The 20,186-nt window shown below is 48.5% G+C and overlaps 1 protein-coding gene across 15 annotated transcripts in view; it reads right to left on the reverse strand.

Annotated features, from left to right (window-relative positions):
- RERE (arginine-glutamic acid dipeptide repeats) overlaps positions 1-20,186 on the reverse strand; it is a 177,078-nt gene that overhangs the window by 10,918 nt on the left and 145,974 nt on the right. For all 15 annotated transcript variants that reach the window (XM_086860202.1, XM_086860200.1, XM_086860198.1 and 12 more), the window contains 3 exons: positions 3,581-3,743; positions 1,454-1,546; positions 516-715 (listed from right to left, as the gene is read on the reverse strand). In XM_086860202.1, coding sequence (XP_086716328.1) covers positions 516-715; positions 1,454-1,546; positions 3,581-3,743 — 456 coding nt within the window. The remainder of the gene's footprint in view (positions 1-515; positions 716-1,453; positions 1,547-3,580; positions 3,744-20,186) is intronic.

Here is a 20,186-nt window from a genome sequence, read left to right on the forward strand (position 1 = left end):
TCTGCTGCTTTCTATCAGCTAAATCCAGCTCCAAGAGAAATCACCCAGAGCTGCTGCCAGAGCCCTCCCAAGTGCCACGGCCCAAGGAAGGCTCCTGGTGCCTCACCCGAGTAACAACTCAGAGCACACCAAGCACAGAGCCAAAGCTGAGCTCTCGGTAGGGAAGAGACTTTAACTCCTGTAACATGAGGAGGCCACATGAACAGCATCTAACTTTTTTCAGCTCCTCCCAAGGGCGTAGCTCTGACAGGATACAGCTGGAAGGAGGACATGTACTAGCACAGGATCTGTAATGCACTGCCAATGCCCCCTGTGATGACAGCCCACTGCCATTCATTATAGAGAAATAACACAGCTTGCAGGGACATTCCATCTCCTTTCTCCAGAGAAGCCTCAGCCTCAGCAAAGCTCCCCTGGCACACACCAATGCAGCAGGAGCAGGCACAGCCCATGGCAAACCAGCCACTTCAGGGCTCTGGCTCCTTTTACCCCCTGCATTAGAGGGTGGAACCCACCGAGCCTCGACTCCGCCGTGTCCTCATGCTATGCTTCCCACTGAGGCCATCATCTTCCTCTTTCACAGGCTTGAACATAAAGGGTGGGGGGTCCACGGGCTTCTCGATGGGCGGCAGCTCCCCGTATTTCTTGAAGTGAATGCGACAGTCCGTGCACAGCAGAATGTTCTCTCGGCCGCCGTGGTGCCAGTCCTTGGAGGCTTGGGGCAGGAAAGCAACAGCTCAGCAACTCACAGAGCACCCCAGCCCCACACAAACACAGGGAATGGTGAAAAAAGGGTACAGCTACAAAAACTGCTGCTTTTCTATGGGTAACAAAGTTGGAGAAGGCTCTGGAAAACTTTGTCCTGTCCCAGTGCACATCCTCAATATTCAATTTACAAACTGTGGTTGTTTGCTTAAGAAACTACAGCTTTGAGGTACAGAAAGAAGCCTTATCTGCTCTACCTGGGAGCTAACAAGCAGCTGTTGTTCTCCAAAGCTGTGGTTTCTGCAAAAGAAGCGAGCTCTGAACCTCTTATTTCCTTCCCCATTCTGGGGCTCCCACTTCCATCTGCAAATGCCCCAACATCAGGCAACCTTCAGGAACAGCCACAGGGACGGGGCTGATGCACAGGAGATTTGGTGCAGCATCAGGAAGTTTGGTGTGTGACAGTCACAGCCCAACACCAATTCATTATGTCACAAATTGATTACATAGATTATGGATTATGCAGATTTATTCCTGTCTAAATGTCTACCTCAGGGTCCTCCTTTGTCACTGCAGTATTAATTTGCAATGGCAAAGCCTGATTAACCCTGTTAGGAACGCTGCATATTTTAGCTGATTCACCCCCACACTGCTGTGAACAGCTGTACCAGCACAGGAGCTGCTCCTGCTGGCTGCAGCCTCCCCCCAGGCAGCAGCACAGGGAGAACCAGCAGGGACTGGGACGTACTGGTGGTGAAGCAGTGGCGGCAGGCGTAGCCCTTCAGCTCCTGCTCGCTGTCCTCGCTGTCAAAGTCATCTTCACTGGCCGAGCTCAGGTCCACTGAGGGTGGGAGAAAGAGGAAAGTGGAAAATAAACACTCAGCAGCATTTTCTATTTCCTCCTACTTGGCTGAAATAAGCATTAAGTAAAATAGATCGTGACTCCCTACGCCCACCCTGCCTCACACAGCCATCGTTTCTGATTTTTCACACTGAGCAAAACCAGGCCCCATCACTCTGCAGGTTAAGGGAGGATTCCAGGAAATGTGCAAGGGATACAACTCCTGGAACCTCAGATTCAGCACGTGGTGCATTTCCAGGTAAACTGTCATTCAAATACCATCCATGGGGAGTTCAAGAGGCTGTGTTCCAAACCCACAATTTCCAAGAGAAAAGGGGTTTCTCTCTAGAATCTGGTCAAATTTAAAATCAGATATTCTGTATTTAAAACCTACAAGACTCCATGAACAGGTCCTGTAGCAGCTTGTCTGTTTTTATTTTGTTACCCAGCAGTAGAGGTGTTTGTGGGTGGAGGAATCAATGCTTACCTACAATGGACCTGATTGGAAAACACTGTGATTCTTTTGGATGAGAGGTACTAAAGGATAACTAACAGCAGCTTTCCTGCCCTTGCTGCAAGGCTCAAACTTTTAACCTGTGGCAAACTCATACTGCAAAAATGTCATGTTTTGAAGAAGAGGATATGCAAAGGGTCCCTTTCCTTTGTGGCAAATTAGCTGATTACAGATCTGTGAGCTCAAAAGCAGCATCTAAACTGCTCAAAATATGCAGACATCACAAAAGCTGTATCTTACCTTCTAAACACCTCAGGAGGAAATATTTCCCTTTTGAGAGCACTGCATTTTTCTAGTCCCACCACTATAAATTCACAACATAACAGGGCTATAATTTGGCACAAGCAGGAAGCCCTCTGGCTTCTTCTGTTCAAATCTGTTCAAATCTTTAATTAGAAGAGAAGGCCTTGATGCAGGAACACTTTTTCTAAAGGCTCCAAGAGGATGTTTTATACATGCAGGTTACAGTTTATGGATTAAAGCTTACAGATTCTCCAGTACTTGCCATCAGCATTTGTCAGCAACTTGTTACCCTTCAAATTAACACAGGGTTACATTTAATAGCTACCACTGCTGTAATTCCTACATTAATACTTGCAGGTGTTCAAACCCTGACTGCAGAGCTGACCCCAGGCTAGCAGTTGCTTTCTTTTGCTAAATGAATTTTTATTCTCATCCTGCAGTCAGATCCATAAGGATGGGTCCTCCCAGCCACAAGCTCTCACACACTGAGTATCTTGGATTGAGCTGTGGAGTCCAGATCCTCACTCCTTGTGCACACAGAGATCAGCACTAAATCCTACCAGCTCAGCAGGGAAAAGCTCCTGGCCCTTTCCTGCCCCCTCCCTTCTACCCTGGACAGAATTCTGTGTCCTGCCTGCTCACCACATCCTCCACCTGCCCACCTTCATTTCTACATCTGCCAATCGGCCTTCCACAGCCCCTCTTCTCTACAAGGCATGTGGCTTTAGAAAGACTTAACCCTCACAGGGTAACAAACCTTTCCCACATGGACAAAGGCTTCTGCCCCCATATGGACTCTGTGCAGTGCAGCACAGCACTGCTTTAGAACTGCTCCTGCTTTAGACACTTCTGCTCCAGTCAAGGCCAATATTCCTCCAAGACCCCCTAGGACAGTCCTGAGCTCCAGCAGAAGGTTGGGGTCACCCAGAAGGATGGAAGGGACTTCCTTCCAAAGGCACGGAGGCCTGCCTGCCTTCCTTCCTTCTGTGTTCTCCAATTCCCATTACTGTAATAAGCCTGGAGAAAATACAACACAACACCAAGAAAAAGAGCAGGGAAATTCAATCCCAGGGCAGTATTTCCATCCTTACAGGATGCTTTTACGTTTAAGGACTGCACAAAGCACTGATCAAAGCCACCTTCCACATTCCAGCAGAACGGGGCAGGAACGGAGAGGGCAGCTGCCTGAACTGCGTTTCCTCGCAGTGCCCCCGTTCCAGGGCTGCTGCTCCCTCATCTGCACGGATCTAAGTGCCCAGCTCCCAGGCTGCACTCACAGAACTCGCTGGAGGGGGGTCTGGAGGGGGTGTTGACCGGCGTGGAGGCCGTGCGGGTTTTGATCCTGCGGAACACGGCCTGGCGCCGGTGCCGCCGGTGCGCGCGCGAGCTCGCCGCCTCGGGGGTCTTCTTCCAGTAGTAATAGAAGGTGATCAGCTCTCCCTGCAAACACAGAACACGCATCTTAGAGGGACATGCAAAGCTGGCTCGTCAGCTTTCTGCCTCCCCTGGCTCTCTGCATGCACAAAGAGATTTTTCCAGGAAGAATCGTGATGCATTTCAGCCAGAAAAATAACTATTTAGGTAAGACACATAAAAAACCCTCTCATTATTTTTTGCTTGCTTTTGCAGAGGAGGAAAATAAGTAAATAAATGTTTTTTCACTCCTCTCCTAGGAAAGGAAAGAGGTTGGGAAGCACCAGGAGCCAGCCTCCACCTGGATGCTGCTGGTGGGCAGTGCTTCGGAAGAGGGTGCCCTTGTGTCACTGTCAGCATCCTCTGACACCTCTGCTGAGCTCTGACATCCACCCCAAACCTACCACAGCTCCTGCTGTCCACACACAGAACAGGCCTCAGCCCAAGCACACTCTGCCATTTTGTCAACCAACATTCCACCGACAGGTATTGCTCAATATTCCCGTGTAAGGAGCTGGAAGTTTGAGCAAAAACACGTCCAACAACAAGTCTATAACCATAACACAGCCCTACCACACTAAATCGTGTTTTAATTTGAATATATATACCCACATCTAAATTAATTAAGCAGTTAAAAGAGCACACCTAGAGAAATGAGTGATAATTTCACAGCATAATGAATCTGGCTTACATTCAGGAAGTGCAGCAGCTGCCATTCAAACCTGCGGATGCGACGCTGAACCAAAGAACAGCATGTGGTTTTAATCTCTTTTCTCTTACTTTGAAACCCCATCATTTCCTGGCGACTTGTCTGCCTCTAAGGTAAAAGGTGTTGTTGCTTTCAAGTTGCAAGAGAAAAACGGAGAAGTTCTAACCAGCCCCTTGAAAAAAATCAACATCAGAACAAACATACCTGAATTGCCCACAAAAAGGGTTTCTTTGAACTGTGTTTTATGTGATCAAATAACCTCAGCCTGCTGCCTCGGAGGGGAAATCCTGCAGCCCCTGCTCCGGGCAGAGCAGGAGTTAACTCCAGCAACGACCCAGCCTCAATCCAAGCCCTCCCCAGGGCCCCAAACAAGCAATTACAGGCGCAACCAATACCTGCACCACTGAAACACTCCAAAGACAAAGGGAGGATGTTGTTCTAGACATTAACTGCTGACATTTAAGACACTTAAGAATTTTACCAGTGCCTAATTTAAAAATAGAAACCCCAGAAGAAAGAACATGACCACAACGGTGCTTTCAGGCATCAGGCAGAACAGATCATTTTTAATCTGTGCTGCCACAGACTGGGCTGCTGATCCCCACCATGGACCTGAACTATGTTTGTGTATTACATATTAAAATAACACATATTCAAGAGTGATGGTTGGTGAGGAGGAGCAAGTGGGCAAAACGTTACCTGCAATTCTTGATTCTGAAGGACGAAAGCCCTACTGAAAATATTAAAAATGTGTTTGTTTCCTGCAGAGAATCTGGAGCTGGCTGGTGATGAGCACACAAGCCACGGCAAACTGGGCAGGAGTTCTGAGCCCAGCACACTGCTCTGCTCCTGCCTGCTCCCTGCACATGTTTGCTTTAGAAATGCCATTTCCTTGAGCCCCTTAAGTGGGCTCAAAGTCCACCCAGGCCAGCTGTTTGTCCACTTGGGGACATGGCTGTGCAAGGAGCCAGGCTGGGCTCTGCAGGGAGGCTTTTGCGATGTTCTGCATGGGCAGAAAGTCTCTTGCAAATGAAACCTTTCATTTTTTACCTATAAATTAATTTGTATCAAATCTGAGGTGTCAGCACCAAGGAGCAAGTCAGTAAATCCCATGTCTTTATGTCAGTGAATTAATGTGTCCTCTGACACATGGCAACAGCAGAGTACAAACCAATCTGTTCTCCTTCCGTCATAAAACAGGGAATGGGAACCTATTAGAGCTCCATTTACACATTGCAAAGCCATCGGGTCCCAAGGGAAGTTTAACAACTTATACATGCAGATCATAAACCAAACTTTAAAAAAGAAATGGTGGATATTTATAGAAAATGCCAACATCATGACCATAATGCTTTTTTTCCCACTGAGACTCTCTCAGAAGTGCAGTCACAACTGCAACGAATAAAGATGAAGTCAAAGGCTATTTATTCAACAACCAGTTTTACCCCAGCTACGAAATCCAGACAGATTGAAGACCTGAAGAATATTCTGTACTTGCAGTTCACGGTCAGACTGCACAAGTGCAGCACTCAGTTCAGGGCTCCGGGAGAAAGAGGGAAGGCAGAGGGGGAGCACACACAGAAGACAGCGTTACACAGGTACCCCACTCCAAGAATCCCACACAAGATCTCGGGCACCTGGACCCCCAGGATGGCACTGCCTGCCCGAGGATGAGCTTCAGGATGGGCTCAGCCTGGCAGCATCAGAGCCACCAGCCTGGCGGCTGCATGGGTGGCACAAGCCCGAGCACAAAGGACTAAGTCAGGCAAGCTTTGGTTCCCCAAACAGGGAGCAAAAACAGCTTCCAAGGAAGTCAAATGAGCTTTAATCAAACATGCACAGTGCGTGCTGCTGAAAGCCGGGGCACATAAATTCAGGAACAAAAGCTGCTGCAGAAATCAATAGCCTCCTGAAACATTAACACAGGCCAGCATTGATCAAAGGCCCTGGGACAAAAGGCTGCCTTGCAAATTAGCTGCTGGTTTTGCTTGCAAGCAAACAGAGAGGCATGAACGCTGTGACATGAATGGCCTGTAATGATCGTTTTGTTCCTGTGATCTCACCTCACCTCACCACAAGGTCTCGCAGTCAGCACATCCCACATCCCTGAGCTGCCCTGCCAGCCCGGGGAGGCCTGGGCCAGCTGCTCCAAAGCTCTTTTTGTGGGTACCAGAGCATCATCGGGGCCAGGCCGGCCCTGCCAACAGCCTGTCCTCTACTCTGGGTGCTCTGTGCAGGCTGGCTATTGCTACAACACACAATAAAGGCGAGTTAAAACATCCTGAGCCATCCCTCGTGTGCTGAGCTGGCCCAGCTCAGGGGGGAGTGCCACTCCTCTAATGAGATATAACTTATGCCTTAATTGAGAAGGGTGAAACCTCTAGGGTGATTGTAATGTGCCACATTCACAGAAGATGCCCTCCCAAACTGACTCCAAGGCCCAGCTTCTTTTCCACTGGTGTGGGGAGAAGATTCCTTTCCCTTCCAGGACTCGGCTCCCTTCCTGCTCACAGCAGCCTCACCTCCACTTGAGACACCAGCGCCTCTTGTTTCCTGCACACACAACTCCACATTTCCACATTAACATCTGAGTATCTGTCCCAAACACACACAAAGCAAAATGAGAAGCATTATTCAGGCTTTCAGTGCCACATTTCCCTGAGAACACCGTCATTCCCAAGTTTCACAAGGCAGAGGGGACTATGTTCCTCACTAAAAACACCAGTTCAGCTTTCACCAATTCTGAAATGCATCCCGAGCTCACGACTCAAGTCTCCTGCCTCCTCCTGCCAAGGCCACTTCACCCCACGTTGTAGGTGCAGATAAAAAAGTCACACTTCATCTCCTTTCAGCTCGGTCCTGCAGATTATTTTTGCAGAGAAGGCTCAGGTTCCCCTTGCAGGAGCTCACAGTGGGGAGGTTTCTCTGCCATTCCCAGCTCTCTAAGCCAGCCCTGCTGCTGGGACAGGGGACTGTCCTTGCCAGGGGCACCTCTCACCTGCCCACTCTCACCTGGGTGTTCTTGCAGCTCAAGCCTTCCCCCAGGTACATCACCCCACCAGAGCAGCCCCTCTACCCGCACACCCTCAGCAAGCCCTGCTCTCCTTATCTTGTCTACTTGTACAGTTTTCAAATGTAAAATCCTCAAGCCAGCTGTGCCCCGTGTTTGTGTTTAGTCTTGCCCTGGGTAAACAAAGGATTAAGGCTGGGTGTGCATCCTCGGCCGGGAAGGTTCTGACAGCCCTGCAGCAGCACAGCTCCTGTGCAAGCCAATCACACACACACATCAACTTCCCTTCAAGTATCTGTTAGGGTATAACACAGTGAGCAAACACAATAATTGCTGTTTAATTTCCCCAGAGCCGAGCTCTGCCAGGGAAAAAAAACATCATGGGGGAGGGGAATAGCTTTGCAGTAATGAAAGAGAAAAGGTAAATGACGGCACTCCTCAATGGCTGTAACCAGCCATGGCAGAGGGGAACAGATTGTCCAGCTGTGGCCTTAATGAATTCACAATCTTTCTGGAATGCTTCAAGATTTTATTAAGTCAACTCAAGTTAGCTAATACTCTTGTAAAGTCCTGCAGCAAAGCCAGTCTCCAGTGCTCCCCTTCTCCACTGGATCCCCTGGCACAGGCTGGGTCCCAGCACCTGCTCCAGGGCAGGATCAGGAGCACGGGTTTGGATCAAGGCATGTGTGAACACACCCCCAGTACAGAGCAGGGTCAGTCCGGCTGCTCAAGCTTCACAGGATAACCTGGGGTATCGCCAGGCACTGAGAGGAGACAGAACTGAAAATACCCATCCCTTCCATCTCCCAGCCCAGAGCTGCAAACAGAAGGGGCTGCCCAGGGCAGGGCTGGAATCCCCATCCCTGCAGGTGCTCCCCAGACAGGTGCATGTGGCACTTGGGGACACACCTCGGTGGGGACCGCAGCAGGGCTGGGCTAAAGCTCAGACTCCGTGATCCTGGAGGGCTTTTCCAGCCTTACTGACCCTATGGCTGGTTCTTCTTATGAATCCATAGCCAGAGAGAGAAAAGCTGGAACTCTTGCCTTGCTCTCAGCAAGCTGAAGGGCTGCACACACGCAGCAGGGCCGAGAGGAGCAGCTGTGTGCAGCTCCACAGCCAAACTGGGCCATGGCTCCAGCGTGAAGCTCGGGCTCCGTGCCTCTGCCAGCCATGACAAATAGGTTTGCACATGCTCTAATTAAGCAGTAAGTCTCAGCAGCTTGTTCAGTAGCACTGATTAATGTCCACCTTGGGTGCACAGGAATCCTGCATATTCAAACACATTACTGAGGTTTTAAGAGAGGCTTTTAAAAATCAAGCAATATTTTACTTAACACTACAAAAAACCCCATTAAAAAATCGTGGGATGCTGTCTAAGGAATGCCCTGCAGGTCTCAGTTCCCTGGCAGATTTTAGACGGACAGCCATTTTACCTTGCAGTTCCTCTGGCCATTTGTTATCTCCTGGATGGCAGCACAGCCCTGTCTCCATGGCCCCTGCTAAGAATTCCACCTCCAGTTCTGGGAGATTGGCTGCCCCCCACTGTTTCCCTGCCCTGCACACAGCAAGGTTAAGCTCCCTGGTTTCATGTTTTTATTTGAAACTCCTGGCAAACAGGCTGGGCAAGTGGGAATCCAAAGAGGAGACAGGTGTGTGACAAACCCAGGCTGACTCCTTGGGTTTTATGCTGTCAATTTACTCCCGACACAGGAACAGTCACAGAATTTCCTGGGAACCCAGCCGAGGCTCCATCTGCAGCTTCTGGATTTCATTTTGTTGTGGAAAAAACCTGCAGTCAGATAGAGCTTTATGTTTTCTAATTGTTTCTGCTAAATGAGTACAGGTACCCTGCTTAGTCCTCCGCTCACCAGGGGAAGGAAGAGGGAGCTCCTCTCTCCTACAAATGCAGATTCTGTCTGAAGAGCTGCCACAGGTCCTGAGAGAACTGGGGTACTCCTGGGAGTGCTAAAATAAGCTTGGAGCCTGAAGATTTCACTCCCAAGTTCCTCAAGCAGCGAAAATACTAGAATAATTTCACTGTGCATGTCACCTAAACACACAGGTCACACCCCTGCAATTGCCCCAGGAGAAATGTACCTGCCCTTAACTCCTAATTCTTCCACATAATGGATGAGTAATGGAATCACTGTGAGAGGAAAGAGTCAGTGCAGGGTCTGCAAAGTCAGGGGGGAAAAAGGACAGGAACACATCAGCTGGATGTAAATAATCTCTCCTTGAAAACAAACGTTATCTGCAATAACACAGCAACACTCCACCACTGTACAGCATCATCCATGTGATGACAAAGCCAATGGAGTTTTACAAATTAAGTCCCAGCACATCCTTTTGAAGCTTTATGGCGTGGGGAAACAAAGGGACAGAAGATTTATAAATTGGCCTAGATCAATCCTGAGTGGGAAGGACAATTGTGTCGATTATCTCCAACTCTGTGAGCAGCTCCAACACTGACAGCCACTGAAATTCCTTCACAATTCCAACCCAGGCCTACTGGACAGGCTTATCCATCCTTATTAAGCACAGGACTGGCCAAGTGCTCAACATTCACTTTCCTTTTGCCCTCAACCCAAGCTGCTCTTTCTTACAGCTGGATATCCCTGCTTCACTCCTGCCTGTATGGCTTTAGCAAACCACAGAGAAATCTAAATTATCCCCCCAAAAAACCACCAGTAACTTCTCTCTGTGCCACATCTAATTCACCATTTCCATGCAGTTCATTTGTTCCTCTTTTCCAGTGTTTGTAATTAAGGCTGCACAAACTGGCAGCAAATAAGATAATTAACATTTTATGGAACTTACCCTCGCTATCGGCTCTACACAAACAATTCTTTTTTCCCTCCATTTTTAGGGATTTAAGTACCAGCTTTAACAGTTCTGCAAAACAAATGCAAAGCACACTGGGGCACTGTTTTAAGGCTGAGCCCCAGTTAAAAGCTGCCGCCCCTCTCTGCGTCAGGCCAGAATGGAAAGAAAGCTTTTGTAATTAAGGCTTCTTCCTCCAGAGACTCCTCTTTGTTAATCAACAGAGTTCCCAATCCCCACAGGAACTCACACGCTGTTGGCTGCATCCATCATTAATTATTAGAGGTTGTCTTTAGCAGTGCTGGCTCCCCAGGCCTGTGCAGCAGTGCTGGGGTCAGAGGAACATCCCGGGGCACCTCTGGGGCTGGAGCCACACGGGGTTATCACAACGGGCACACCTGAACACCTTACACACATTTATTGAGTGTTTATTTTCCACTCAGCTTTCCCCTTGCAACCTGCACTATTAACGTTTCTGCAGTTAGAAATGCTGATTTTCTTGACCACTTTCATCTCCGGTAAGTTGATTTTACCCTCAGGTGTTGCACACTCCTCTCAGCCTCTGTCCATCTGCAGCACAGGGGGGCTCCCCTGCAGCACAGCCCAATTCTGCAGCACTGCTGGGGTGTTCTCACCCCTGAGCACTCCCACAGGGCCAGGGAACGAAGGCTGCCGTGTTTCTGAGGAACAGAGCTGAAATGCCTCCGAGAGGTGGCACAAGGTGCTGCTCTCTGGAGCCAGCAGCGCTTCTGTTCCATTTTCCAGCGCACATCGGAGCCCTGGGGCTCACGGCTGGCCTGGGCAGCAGCTCCCTGCAGCCCCTCGGTAAAGTTCTCAGTATCTGAACTCACACACGGGCACAGAGAGGAGAGCACATAAACACCCAGATAAATGAATGCCAGTCACTGAGGAAAGCTTCCAGGGCACTGTCTGCACTGGGCTGTGTGTCCCCACTCCCACCTCCCCATCAACACCGTTACAGTGAGAATTTAGCAGCACAATTCCCAGAACAGGATTTGCTCAATGGAGGTGCCAATTATCCCTTTAACTGCACGCTCGTTAATTAAGTTTCTTGATTGGGAATTGCTGGAGTTCAGGTTGTGGAACAAAACCCCATTTCCCTGCTGCTGGCCACACCTTTCCCAGAGCCTAAAACCCATCCCATTTTCACTCTTTAAAGCCAAGGTCCCCGTGGTTCCTGTGGGGGTGTGTCAGGGAGAAGCCAGCCATGAAGCCATAAAGCACTTCCAACCACCACACTCCATCCTGTAAACATTTTTCTATTTATCTGCCCTTCATTACATGCACAATCTTATTATCTCTGCACATCCTCAAAGCGACAGCCGTCAGGGTCACCCTATAAAATATACATGGGCAATGTTACATCTAATGACTGGAGCAGGCAGGGAAATGAAGGATGGGAGGAGTGGAAAACCGCAGGATGCTTGAAAGGGATCATCAGTTATATCTGTGCATTTCCTGAGGTGATAATTGAATGACAGTGGCTGGGAGGAAAATCCATTTTTGAGCCTCGGAAAGGACTGTTAAGAAAGAAGTGTTTTTGTGCTGGCAGCATGTAATGGCTGCCAGGAAATGGGAACGGCTCCTTCAGCCACAGCAGCTCCTCTGATCCGTGGATTTTACACTGGGGCTGAGAACCAGACCAGTGAGATCAGCTACTCGAGCCAATAAAAAAATATCGACAGATTTTGGTCATTTCATCTGCCACCCAGACTGCCTGTTGTTGTGGTTTGCATGTCAGCTTTAATTAATTTAAGTGAAAGGCCAATTTGTGCATGTGCATGAGAAAGGGACACTCGGAACACAAGGACACAGCATTGTCTACTTTCATAATTCCTGTTCAAACAAAGTATTAAAAATTTAATTCCACTATTCAGCAGGGAACTTAATCCCCCTGCGTCTCAGGAAGGTGTACAGATGCTCGTTTGTTTCCCAACAACTGAAATTAGGCTTGTAATTATTAAGAAAGTTTTATTACTTCCAAAATATCTTCATTATTTCATCATGCCAGTTTTACAAATAGAATCAAACTGTATTTACCAAAACCTTTCCTGAGCTAGAACTGTGAGCTGTTTTTTGCTGCTAGGTGACTTCTTCACAGCAATAATTCAAATAAACCATTCCCAGGGATGGAGTCCCAGCAGCAGCGCTGCCCTGGGCACTGGCTCAGCATCACCCTGGGCTTCTCTCACCACAGGACTGGGCAGGGTCCCCACATCCACCCCCCAGAGCCACACCAGCATTCCTGAGCTCAGGGAATTCCTCCCTGCCCAGCTGGACACTCCCCCAGCTGAGATGGATGACACCTTGTGTGAAAAGAGCATTTCCAGCGGGGATTTTGCTTTGCAGAGCACATTCCTGGCTCACCTGAGCAGCCCCTGGCACTGGACACAGCAGCTCCCAGTTTCCTGTCGAGCCCAGTTTAAGGTTCCCACTGGTCCTAGCATGGACAGAGCAGGCTGAACACCATCATCACTCAACATCTCTGCCCTTGGATGGGCTGGAGAAACGTTCCAATCCCAGACTGCTGCGGCCTCTCTGGAACAGCCACAGTAAATCCTGCAGCATTTATGGCCCACCAAGGATTGGCTGCCTGTTAATTAGAGCTGCTGCTTCTGTTTGTATCCTTGCACGAAGCTGTCTCCTGCCCCCCCAGGTTAGGCTGGAATACATTATATTGGCAGGTTTTATATTACCACGTACTGGACACTGAGAAGACAACACACCACAAAATCAAGGAAACAAATCCACTCAAACAAAAAATACAGAATTTGAAATTTTGGTCCGATTTTCAACAGGGCAAGGAGAGCTGAGAGGTGAGGAAGAATTAGCCACTTGTTTCTCAGATGTCACACTCTGGAACTGCCTCTGTTTAAGTACAGAAATCAGAACTGAAGGTCCACTTGGTCCTGTGACACCCACCAGCAGTGCAACTGTGCCAGCAGCAGCGAGGGTTGAACTCCTGATGTGTCTGACCACTGACCTGCATTCCCCACTTCCCTGCACCAGATGTTTTAGGTTTTCCAAACACATCTGTGCTGAATCACACAAAGCCTGGCTTGTCAAATGTACACACTCCCCTCCCTGACACAGCTTCCTCCTTTCCGAGCTCGTGACCTGTGGGGGAGCTGCTGGGGTTTAAGAGTTTATTACAAATACAGCAGCAATCAGAAAATACTGAAAATTATGTACAGGAGACAAAGTCTGCAAAATTATCCTCATTGCTAGTGAGGAATGAGAAGATTGAATTCCCTGGAAACAACAATTTAAAAAGTCCTCACACCTGGTTATTTCACGACGAAAACCATCAACCCCTCTGATCCCGTGCTGAAGACAGACAGAATGTGACCTCTTAATAAAAATCACTAGCACAGGATGTCCAACATCTGAACAGGCCAGATGGAGGAAGAATCCTGTCCACTTTCCACCTGGAAAGTATCAACTGAACTCAGACAAACCAGCAGCTTATCACTGAAACCTTACCCACGCCACAGAGGGTGAGGGAGGACGGGCTCCTGCCCTGAGTTATGGACAAAGCAAACACAACCTCTCAGCAGAGTCCTCGTCATTAAGCCCTGATTTTAAACAGACTCTGTTCCTCTCAGATCTGGTCCCTGAACAGCTGTTTTCCTTTTACTGCTCTCCAAGAACAGCTCCCTAAACCAGAAGATCTTTCTAGATTAAGTGTGGAAGGTTGAGGGGTATTTCAGTGTTTTCCTGTTTATCAGAGCAGTGTAAGAGGAATATTGAAGCAGGACATCAAGCAACCCCCCACCCCCAAACCACAAAGAACTGCCACGTAAGCTGCTTATCCCTCAGTTATTGTTGCTTCCCTCCAGTCTCAAATTCTTTCTGTCAGGAAAAATCCTTAGCAAGCAGAATGTAACCAGAAGACAAAGCAAAGAGTTGTAAAGCAGCATTAGGAAGAGCAATTCATTGTAGCTCACTATAATACCTATACAGTGAGCTCTGAAGTGAAAGAAATTACCAATTCTTTCCCGTTCTGTTCCGCCCTGCTGTCTCCAGCAAACATTAATCCAGCAAACATGCTGCTCCCTCAGAAGGTGCCTGTGGTCCCCACAACCAGGGCCAGGGCAAAAAGGCAGCAGTGCTTTGGGGAATGACTTGGGGCTCTGCAGATGGAAGTGCAGCTCAGGCCAGAGCCCAGGGGCTGCTCTCCTCTCCCTCTCTTCTCTCCCTCTCCCCTCTCCTCTCCAGCAGTTCCTCCCAGCAGCACAGGGTCTCAGCCATGCTCTGCTGTGCCAGCCACACGGTGCCAGCAGCCCTGGGCACGGGGACAGCGCCTGCTGCGGGCTCCCAAGGCAGCAGTGACACCACTGATCCCCTGGGCAGGGAGTGTGAGCTCCACACAGCACCCAGGGGCTGGAAAGCAGCAGAGAAGCCCCCAGCTAGGGGAGATGGTACATCAACACTTGCTGGCCTCCTCCTCTGGGAGACAGCGAAGCTGCCTGCTTGATGTTTCTACTTGTGTGGCTCTTGGAAGGACAAACTGTTATTAACTGATAAGCTGCAGCCACAGAGTTTCTGAAAGTGATGAAATATTAATCTCCAACCCGTGCACTGTCTGCAAACAAAACTGCACACAGAAACATCCTGCTCTGCTTTATCCCTGATAGCCAAAACTCCCCACCGCATTTTTCTCTTTAAACTTTGTTTTTCTGAAGCAGGTTGACTTGCCCTGCAAACAAACCAACCATCCTGTGGTTCTAGACAAAGCACAACAGCTTTCATCTAGTACAGAGTTTCATTTCATTCTGGATTTCACTGACTACAGCAAAATATCACACCCTAAATAAATTCTTCAGAAAGATGCAGTGACCCAGAGGCACAACTGAGTGCTGGAAAAAAGCCTGACATGGATGTTCAGGGTGCTGATTTGGCTGCCACGTGTATGCATGGAAACTGGAGTGATAAAAGTGGATTTGGGGGGGACACATTCTGATTTTCCCTTCTGCCTGTGGAAGATTTCCATTTGTGAAACAAGAGCAGTGTCTGACACGGGGCTTGGGCTCGTGGCCAAGCTCAGCAAACAGCCACAGGCAGGGCACAAGAAGATGTCCATGCAGACATGAACACTTGTACCTTCTGTGAAGGGTTTGTCTCTGCTGCCCCAGCACATCCATCCTGGAGGAACAGCCTCAGCAGGCACCGTGTCACAAACCTCCCTGAGAGCCCCCAGCTCCTGTCTCCTGCCTTTCCCCACCCATCCTGGTCCTTCCAAAGCTTCTCCCAAGCTGGTTCTACCCTCCACAAACAAAATTTCACAGCCTTAGGAAAAAACACAATCAGGATGCCAGTTCCTGTTTAATTACAAATACTTCCAATGACCCAAACAGCTGCCACAACCAAGGCACGGATCCTGCAATAACAGGGATTTGAGACATTACACAACTCTGGAAGAGAAACCCCGTGCCATGTGAAAGGCACACCACAAAAGCTATTTTCTCCTTAGAAAAACCCACTTTACTATGCTTGATCTGCCCACATGTAAGCACAGGGGATGTTCAGAGTGCCTCATGTATCATTCCATAAGTAATTCCAACCCTCCTGCTCTCCCCCTCATTAAACTCATCACAGTAACACTGCTAAGACACAGAATCTTGGTTTTGGTCCATCCTTGCAGGTGTTGTTTGTAAGGTAAACAAGCAATTTCTCTAATTATTTCTATTGCTCAGGCCTCACATGTGAAATCAGTCTGGAATTCAGCCCATTCCCACAGGATGTGAGGATAACCAGGATTTCCAGTGTCTATAAACTGCTGTCAGCAACTGCTACCCAGCAAACAGGACAAAAAGTGGCATCTTTGGGTGGGAATGAAACAAATGCTGCAAATTAAGACACATGTTTTCATGCAAATGGTACTAATGATAAACTAAAGATGAAAACACTGAAAAAGAAGCACTGAAACCCTGGAATCTGAGGAGAATTTTTCCAGTGTGTTATTTCTCACAGCAGCACTGCCGCCTCTTGAAAATGTCCCATGAATCTTTCATACACAAACACACTCAAGAGGCTCCACAAACACCTGACAGGCAGCTCAGGCATGGAAGGATTCTTGCAGTGCTTCTTCACACAGTACAGGCAGTGCCTGGGAATTCTGGGCCTTTCCCAGGTGCAGGTGGGAATGGGACTTTGCAGGGATGAGGAATTCTTCACCTCCAGCTCACTGTGGGCTCTGCAGCATCAGTGACAGCAGAGCTGAGCAGCATCCCAAGGAGAAAACAGGAGCCTGGGGGAGCAGAATAATCCAGGAGTCTGAACCCACTCCCACCTATCATTATGCAGCACTGCAGAGAAAAGCAGGGAGCAATTCCTGAGGTGTTTGTGTAAATCCTGATGAAGCTGAGCTGCCTCAGGGGTACAGGACGGCAACACTGCAAACCCTCACACTTCAGTGAAGTGGGTAGGTTGGAGCTGCATTTGAAGCTATACTTCAATAGTAAAACCTTTTAAAAATTCAGTAAATACTAAAACATTAAAAGAAGAGTAGGAGATGAGGGAGCAGACGTAAAGAAACAACCTTTGCAAATAAAGACCAAACAAAATACCCCAACAAACCTTCAACTGGTACAAATGATTTCCTTACAGTCAATCACAGCAGTTACCTCGAGCAGGAAAACACCCAACAATCAGTGCTCAAACAGACAGAAGTTCCCACAGCACCCACAAAAATTCAAATGGGAAAAGGTCTGTGAGTATGACATAACTGAATTAAAACAGCTAAGCTCTTCCAGTGGCTGTATTTATTTTGGTGTGTTTGACACTGCAAACCCCCACTCCTTGCTGAGCTCCAGCCCTGCCCAGGACGCTCCCCTGGCCCAAAGGCAGCAGGACAGGTTTGTGCTGTGTTTCCCTAATCCCACACGTGCTGCTGCAGTGGGCTCCTGGCTGGAGCTGCTCCAGCTGTCAAACACACCTGGCTCTGCTCCACAGGCCAGCTTTGCCTGCTGGATCCTCGGCAGGCTCAGGAGCAGCCAGAGCAGGGTGAGGCTCAGGTGAGCACAGCTCCACTCTGCTGCTCCTGCACGAGGGCTCCGAACTTGCTGCAGGAATTCATTCCTGTTCAAAGGTGCAGGGACCTGCAACTTTCCCTGCATCCACGAGGGCAGATCTCCCATCCCAAGGGATCCCTGGGGAGCAGGGGAGCGGAGCTGCCAGGAGCCCAGCAGCCCTGGAGCGAGCCTCGTCAACGTTAATTATGATGGAGACAGGGCAAAACAGCACAGAGGCAACAAAGGGCTGGCAGCAGCTCACTGAGCTCACTGCTCACTCCCCTGCTCTGCCCTTCCCAAACTCTGCTCCTGACATAAAGTGGAAATCCCCACTCTCCTGCACATCAAGGTGGCCTTGGGAAGTTGGGGAGAATGACCTCAGGGAACCTGTCCCAGGTGTCCCCAGCCCTGTCCTACCTGGGGACACCCATCACACCTGCAGGTCTCATTAAGGGTCAGCAGAGCAGATCATCAGTGTCCATCCACTGATTTCCACGAGCTGTTTCCCTGCCCCACCTGCAGAGAGCCAAGTGCAGAATTATCCCCACTCCAGAACCTGCCCCTCCTCAGGAACTGTGCCAACACAGCAACTCCACAACTCCAGCTGGAGACTGACTGAGCAGAGTATTTGGGAAATAATTACACCATGGGCTCTCCTCACCACTGAGGGAGAGTGGATGCATTGCTGGAGAGAGACTGAAGCAGAAATATCTGAAAAATCAGAACCCCTAATTCCTAAAATACGAAGTCCCTGCTAGTCTGGGTTTGGGTTTTGCTGATTTGTTTTGGGGTTTTCCCCTCATTTTGACATGACCTTTATGGAATGGCAAACCCAGACTGAGCAGTGCACCACAAATGCTGTTTATCCACAGCCTGCAGGATTCCATCCACAATTTCAGCTCAGAGATGTCAACTAAAGCAGTCAAACATAATACCAAACTCAGTTTTAAACATTTCCCATACCTTTGCTATGTAAGTCCCCTTGAAAAGGTCAAAGCAGAACTTCAGCAACTCAAAGAAACCTGAAACCTTAATGCTGGTTTGGAGCAGACATGAAGACCTCACCCCAGCTATCCTGAGCTGATTCACAGGCATCTGTTACGTGTTCCTTAATTGCTGCAGCAATGAAAACTTGGGCAGTTGCAATCTGTAAATGCCAGCACGGCAGAGCTGTGACTCAGGACTGTAAACACGGGATGAGGGCCACGAAGGAGTGACTGGACGAGGTGGGAGCTGGATTTTCACTGACACACGGAGCATCCCCGTGGATTTGTTTCAGCAGCTCCATTAACGTGTTCCGTGGAAAAACAGCCACAAGAGAGGGGCAAGTGGGGTCATTCCCAGCCACAGACTGCAGCCCACAATGTCCATGTATCTCTACAGCAGCTACAACTCCTGTTGAATAAAACCTTCTCAAAGTAAATGCAGGATTTCCAAATACCTCCTGGGCAGTGCTGGGGTACAACTCTGTGGTTACTCAAATCCATCATGACTTCCCTCCTCTTCATCCTTTAGCTGAAAATCATTTACACCATTTTTAAATTCTTACAAGTTTAAGACACACAGATTTGTCTGAAACAAAACCATTATGAACCTTAATATAGAATAAATAGGTGGCAGATAGGAAGGGCAGATTTATACCCACAGTGAGCAGACAATTTCGTTTCAGAAGCTCTAAAAGCGATGTTTTTCTAAAGCCAGGCAACAAGAAAAAAAATCCCTCCCATCAAATGGCACAGGGTAAGAACACGAGGTGGAATTGTTAAATCAATACAACTTTAGCACAGCACTCAGGGAGGGGAGCCTTTGTCCCTGTCACTTCTCCACAGCAAGGTGAAGGTCCAGTTACAAAACCTGAGCTGTTGCACAGTCTGGAGCCCCTGCAGCAGTGGGGACCAGGAGAAATGTGTTTTTCCATATGCTCCTTTAGAGCCCAGACTGTGCAAGGTTTATGGCAAATATTTTTAATCACATCTCAACGGGCAAGGTTTTGCAGAGCAAAACCAGACCCCAAACCAAACATCTCGTGTTTCTGTCCATTCTGATCTCCCAGTTTCTGAGCCATTTTCCACCCCAGCTCTATTCCTGCACTGAAGGAATCCATGTAGGAAGTGCACAGGAGCCAGACAAGCTCCAGGGAAGCACAACAACCACAGGTGAAGAGCCCTGCCCGGGCAAAACAACAACTTAGTGCACAAAGTAAATTCACCTCAACCCTAAAAGCCTAAAAGAAACTTCAGAAAGGGAAAATAACAGATGGAAAGTAGCAGACTGCAGGAACAGGGCAAGGAGAGAGAAAGGGGTTGGGTTTCTAGCTTAGTGGGGTTTCTTTTGGTTTTACTTTGGCTTGTTTGTTGGGGAGGTGGCATGATTTATTTCTCCAGTTCCCTCTCATTGCAACTGAGGTAATGAAAGACTTGAGCTTTGGCAAAGATCCCCTCCTTAGCCATAAAAATAAAAAACAACTGTAATTAAACTTACCAGAAACAAAGCTAATCAAACTCAACAGTAACAAAGGGCAACAGAAACACGTTCACTGTATCAGATCTTCCTGGCTGGCCCAAAGCCCAGAATATTCATTATGGGTTTTTTTTTCCTTCCCCCCAATTTCACAACAGCATTAACCAGCCCTGGCCCAGGATGCCTCAGCTTTACAAACTCGATTTGTAGGAGATCAGCTTTTCATGATCCAAAAACCCAGCATGTGGAAAGTGTTAAGCCTTTCATGTAGTAGAGGAGGTTCTTAAAACTTCTACTGTTCAACTCAGAAATCTTGGAGCTTCACAGCCCATTAGAGGTTTGTGAACCACAGAGAAGGGCAGAGTTAGCAAAATAAATCAAGAGTTCCTGTGGGATGTCCTGGTGCTTTACACAAGAGGCACAAAGCAGGCTCCGG

This window comes from Cyanistes caeruleus, chromosome 22, assembly GCF_971803275.1.
Source record: "Cyanistes caeruleus chromosome 22, bCyaCae1.hap1.1, whole genome shotgun sequence".
In the NCBI taxonomy this organism is placed as follows: domain Eukaryota; kingdom Metazoa; phylum Chordata; class Aves; order Passeriformes; family Paridae; genus Cyanistes; species Cyanistes caeruleus.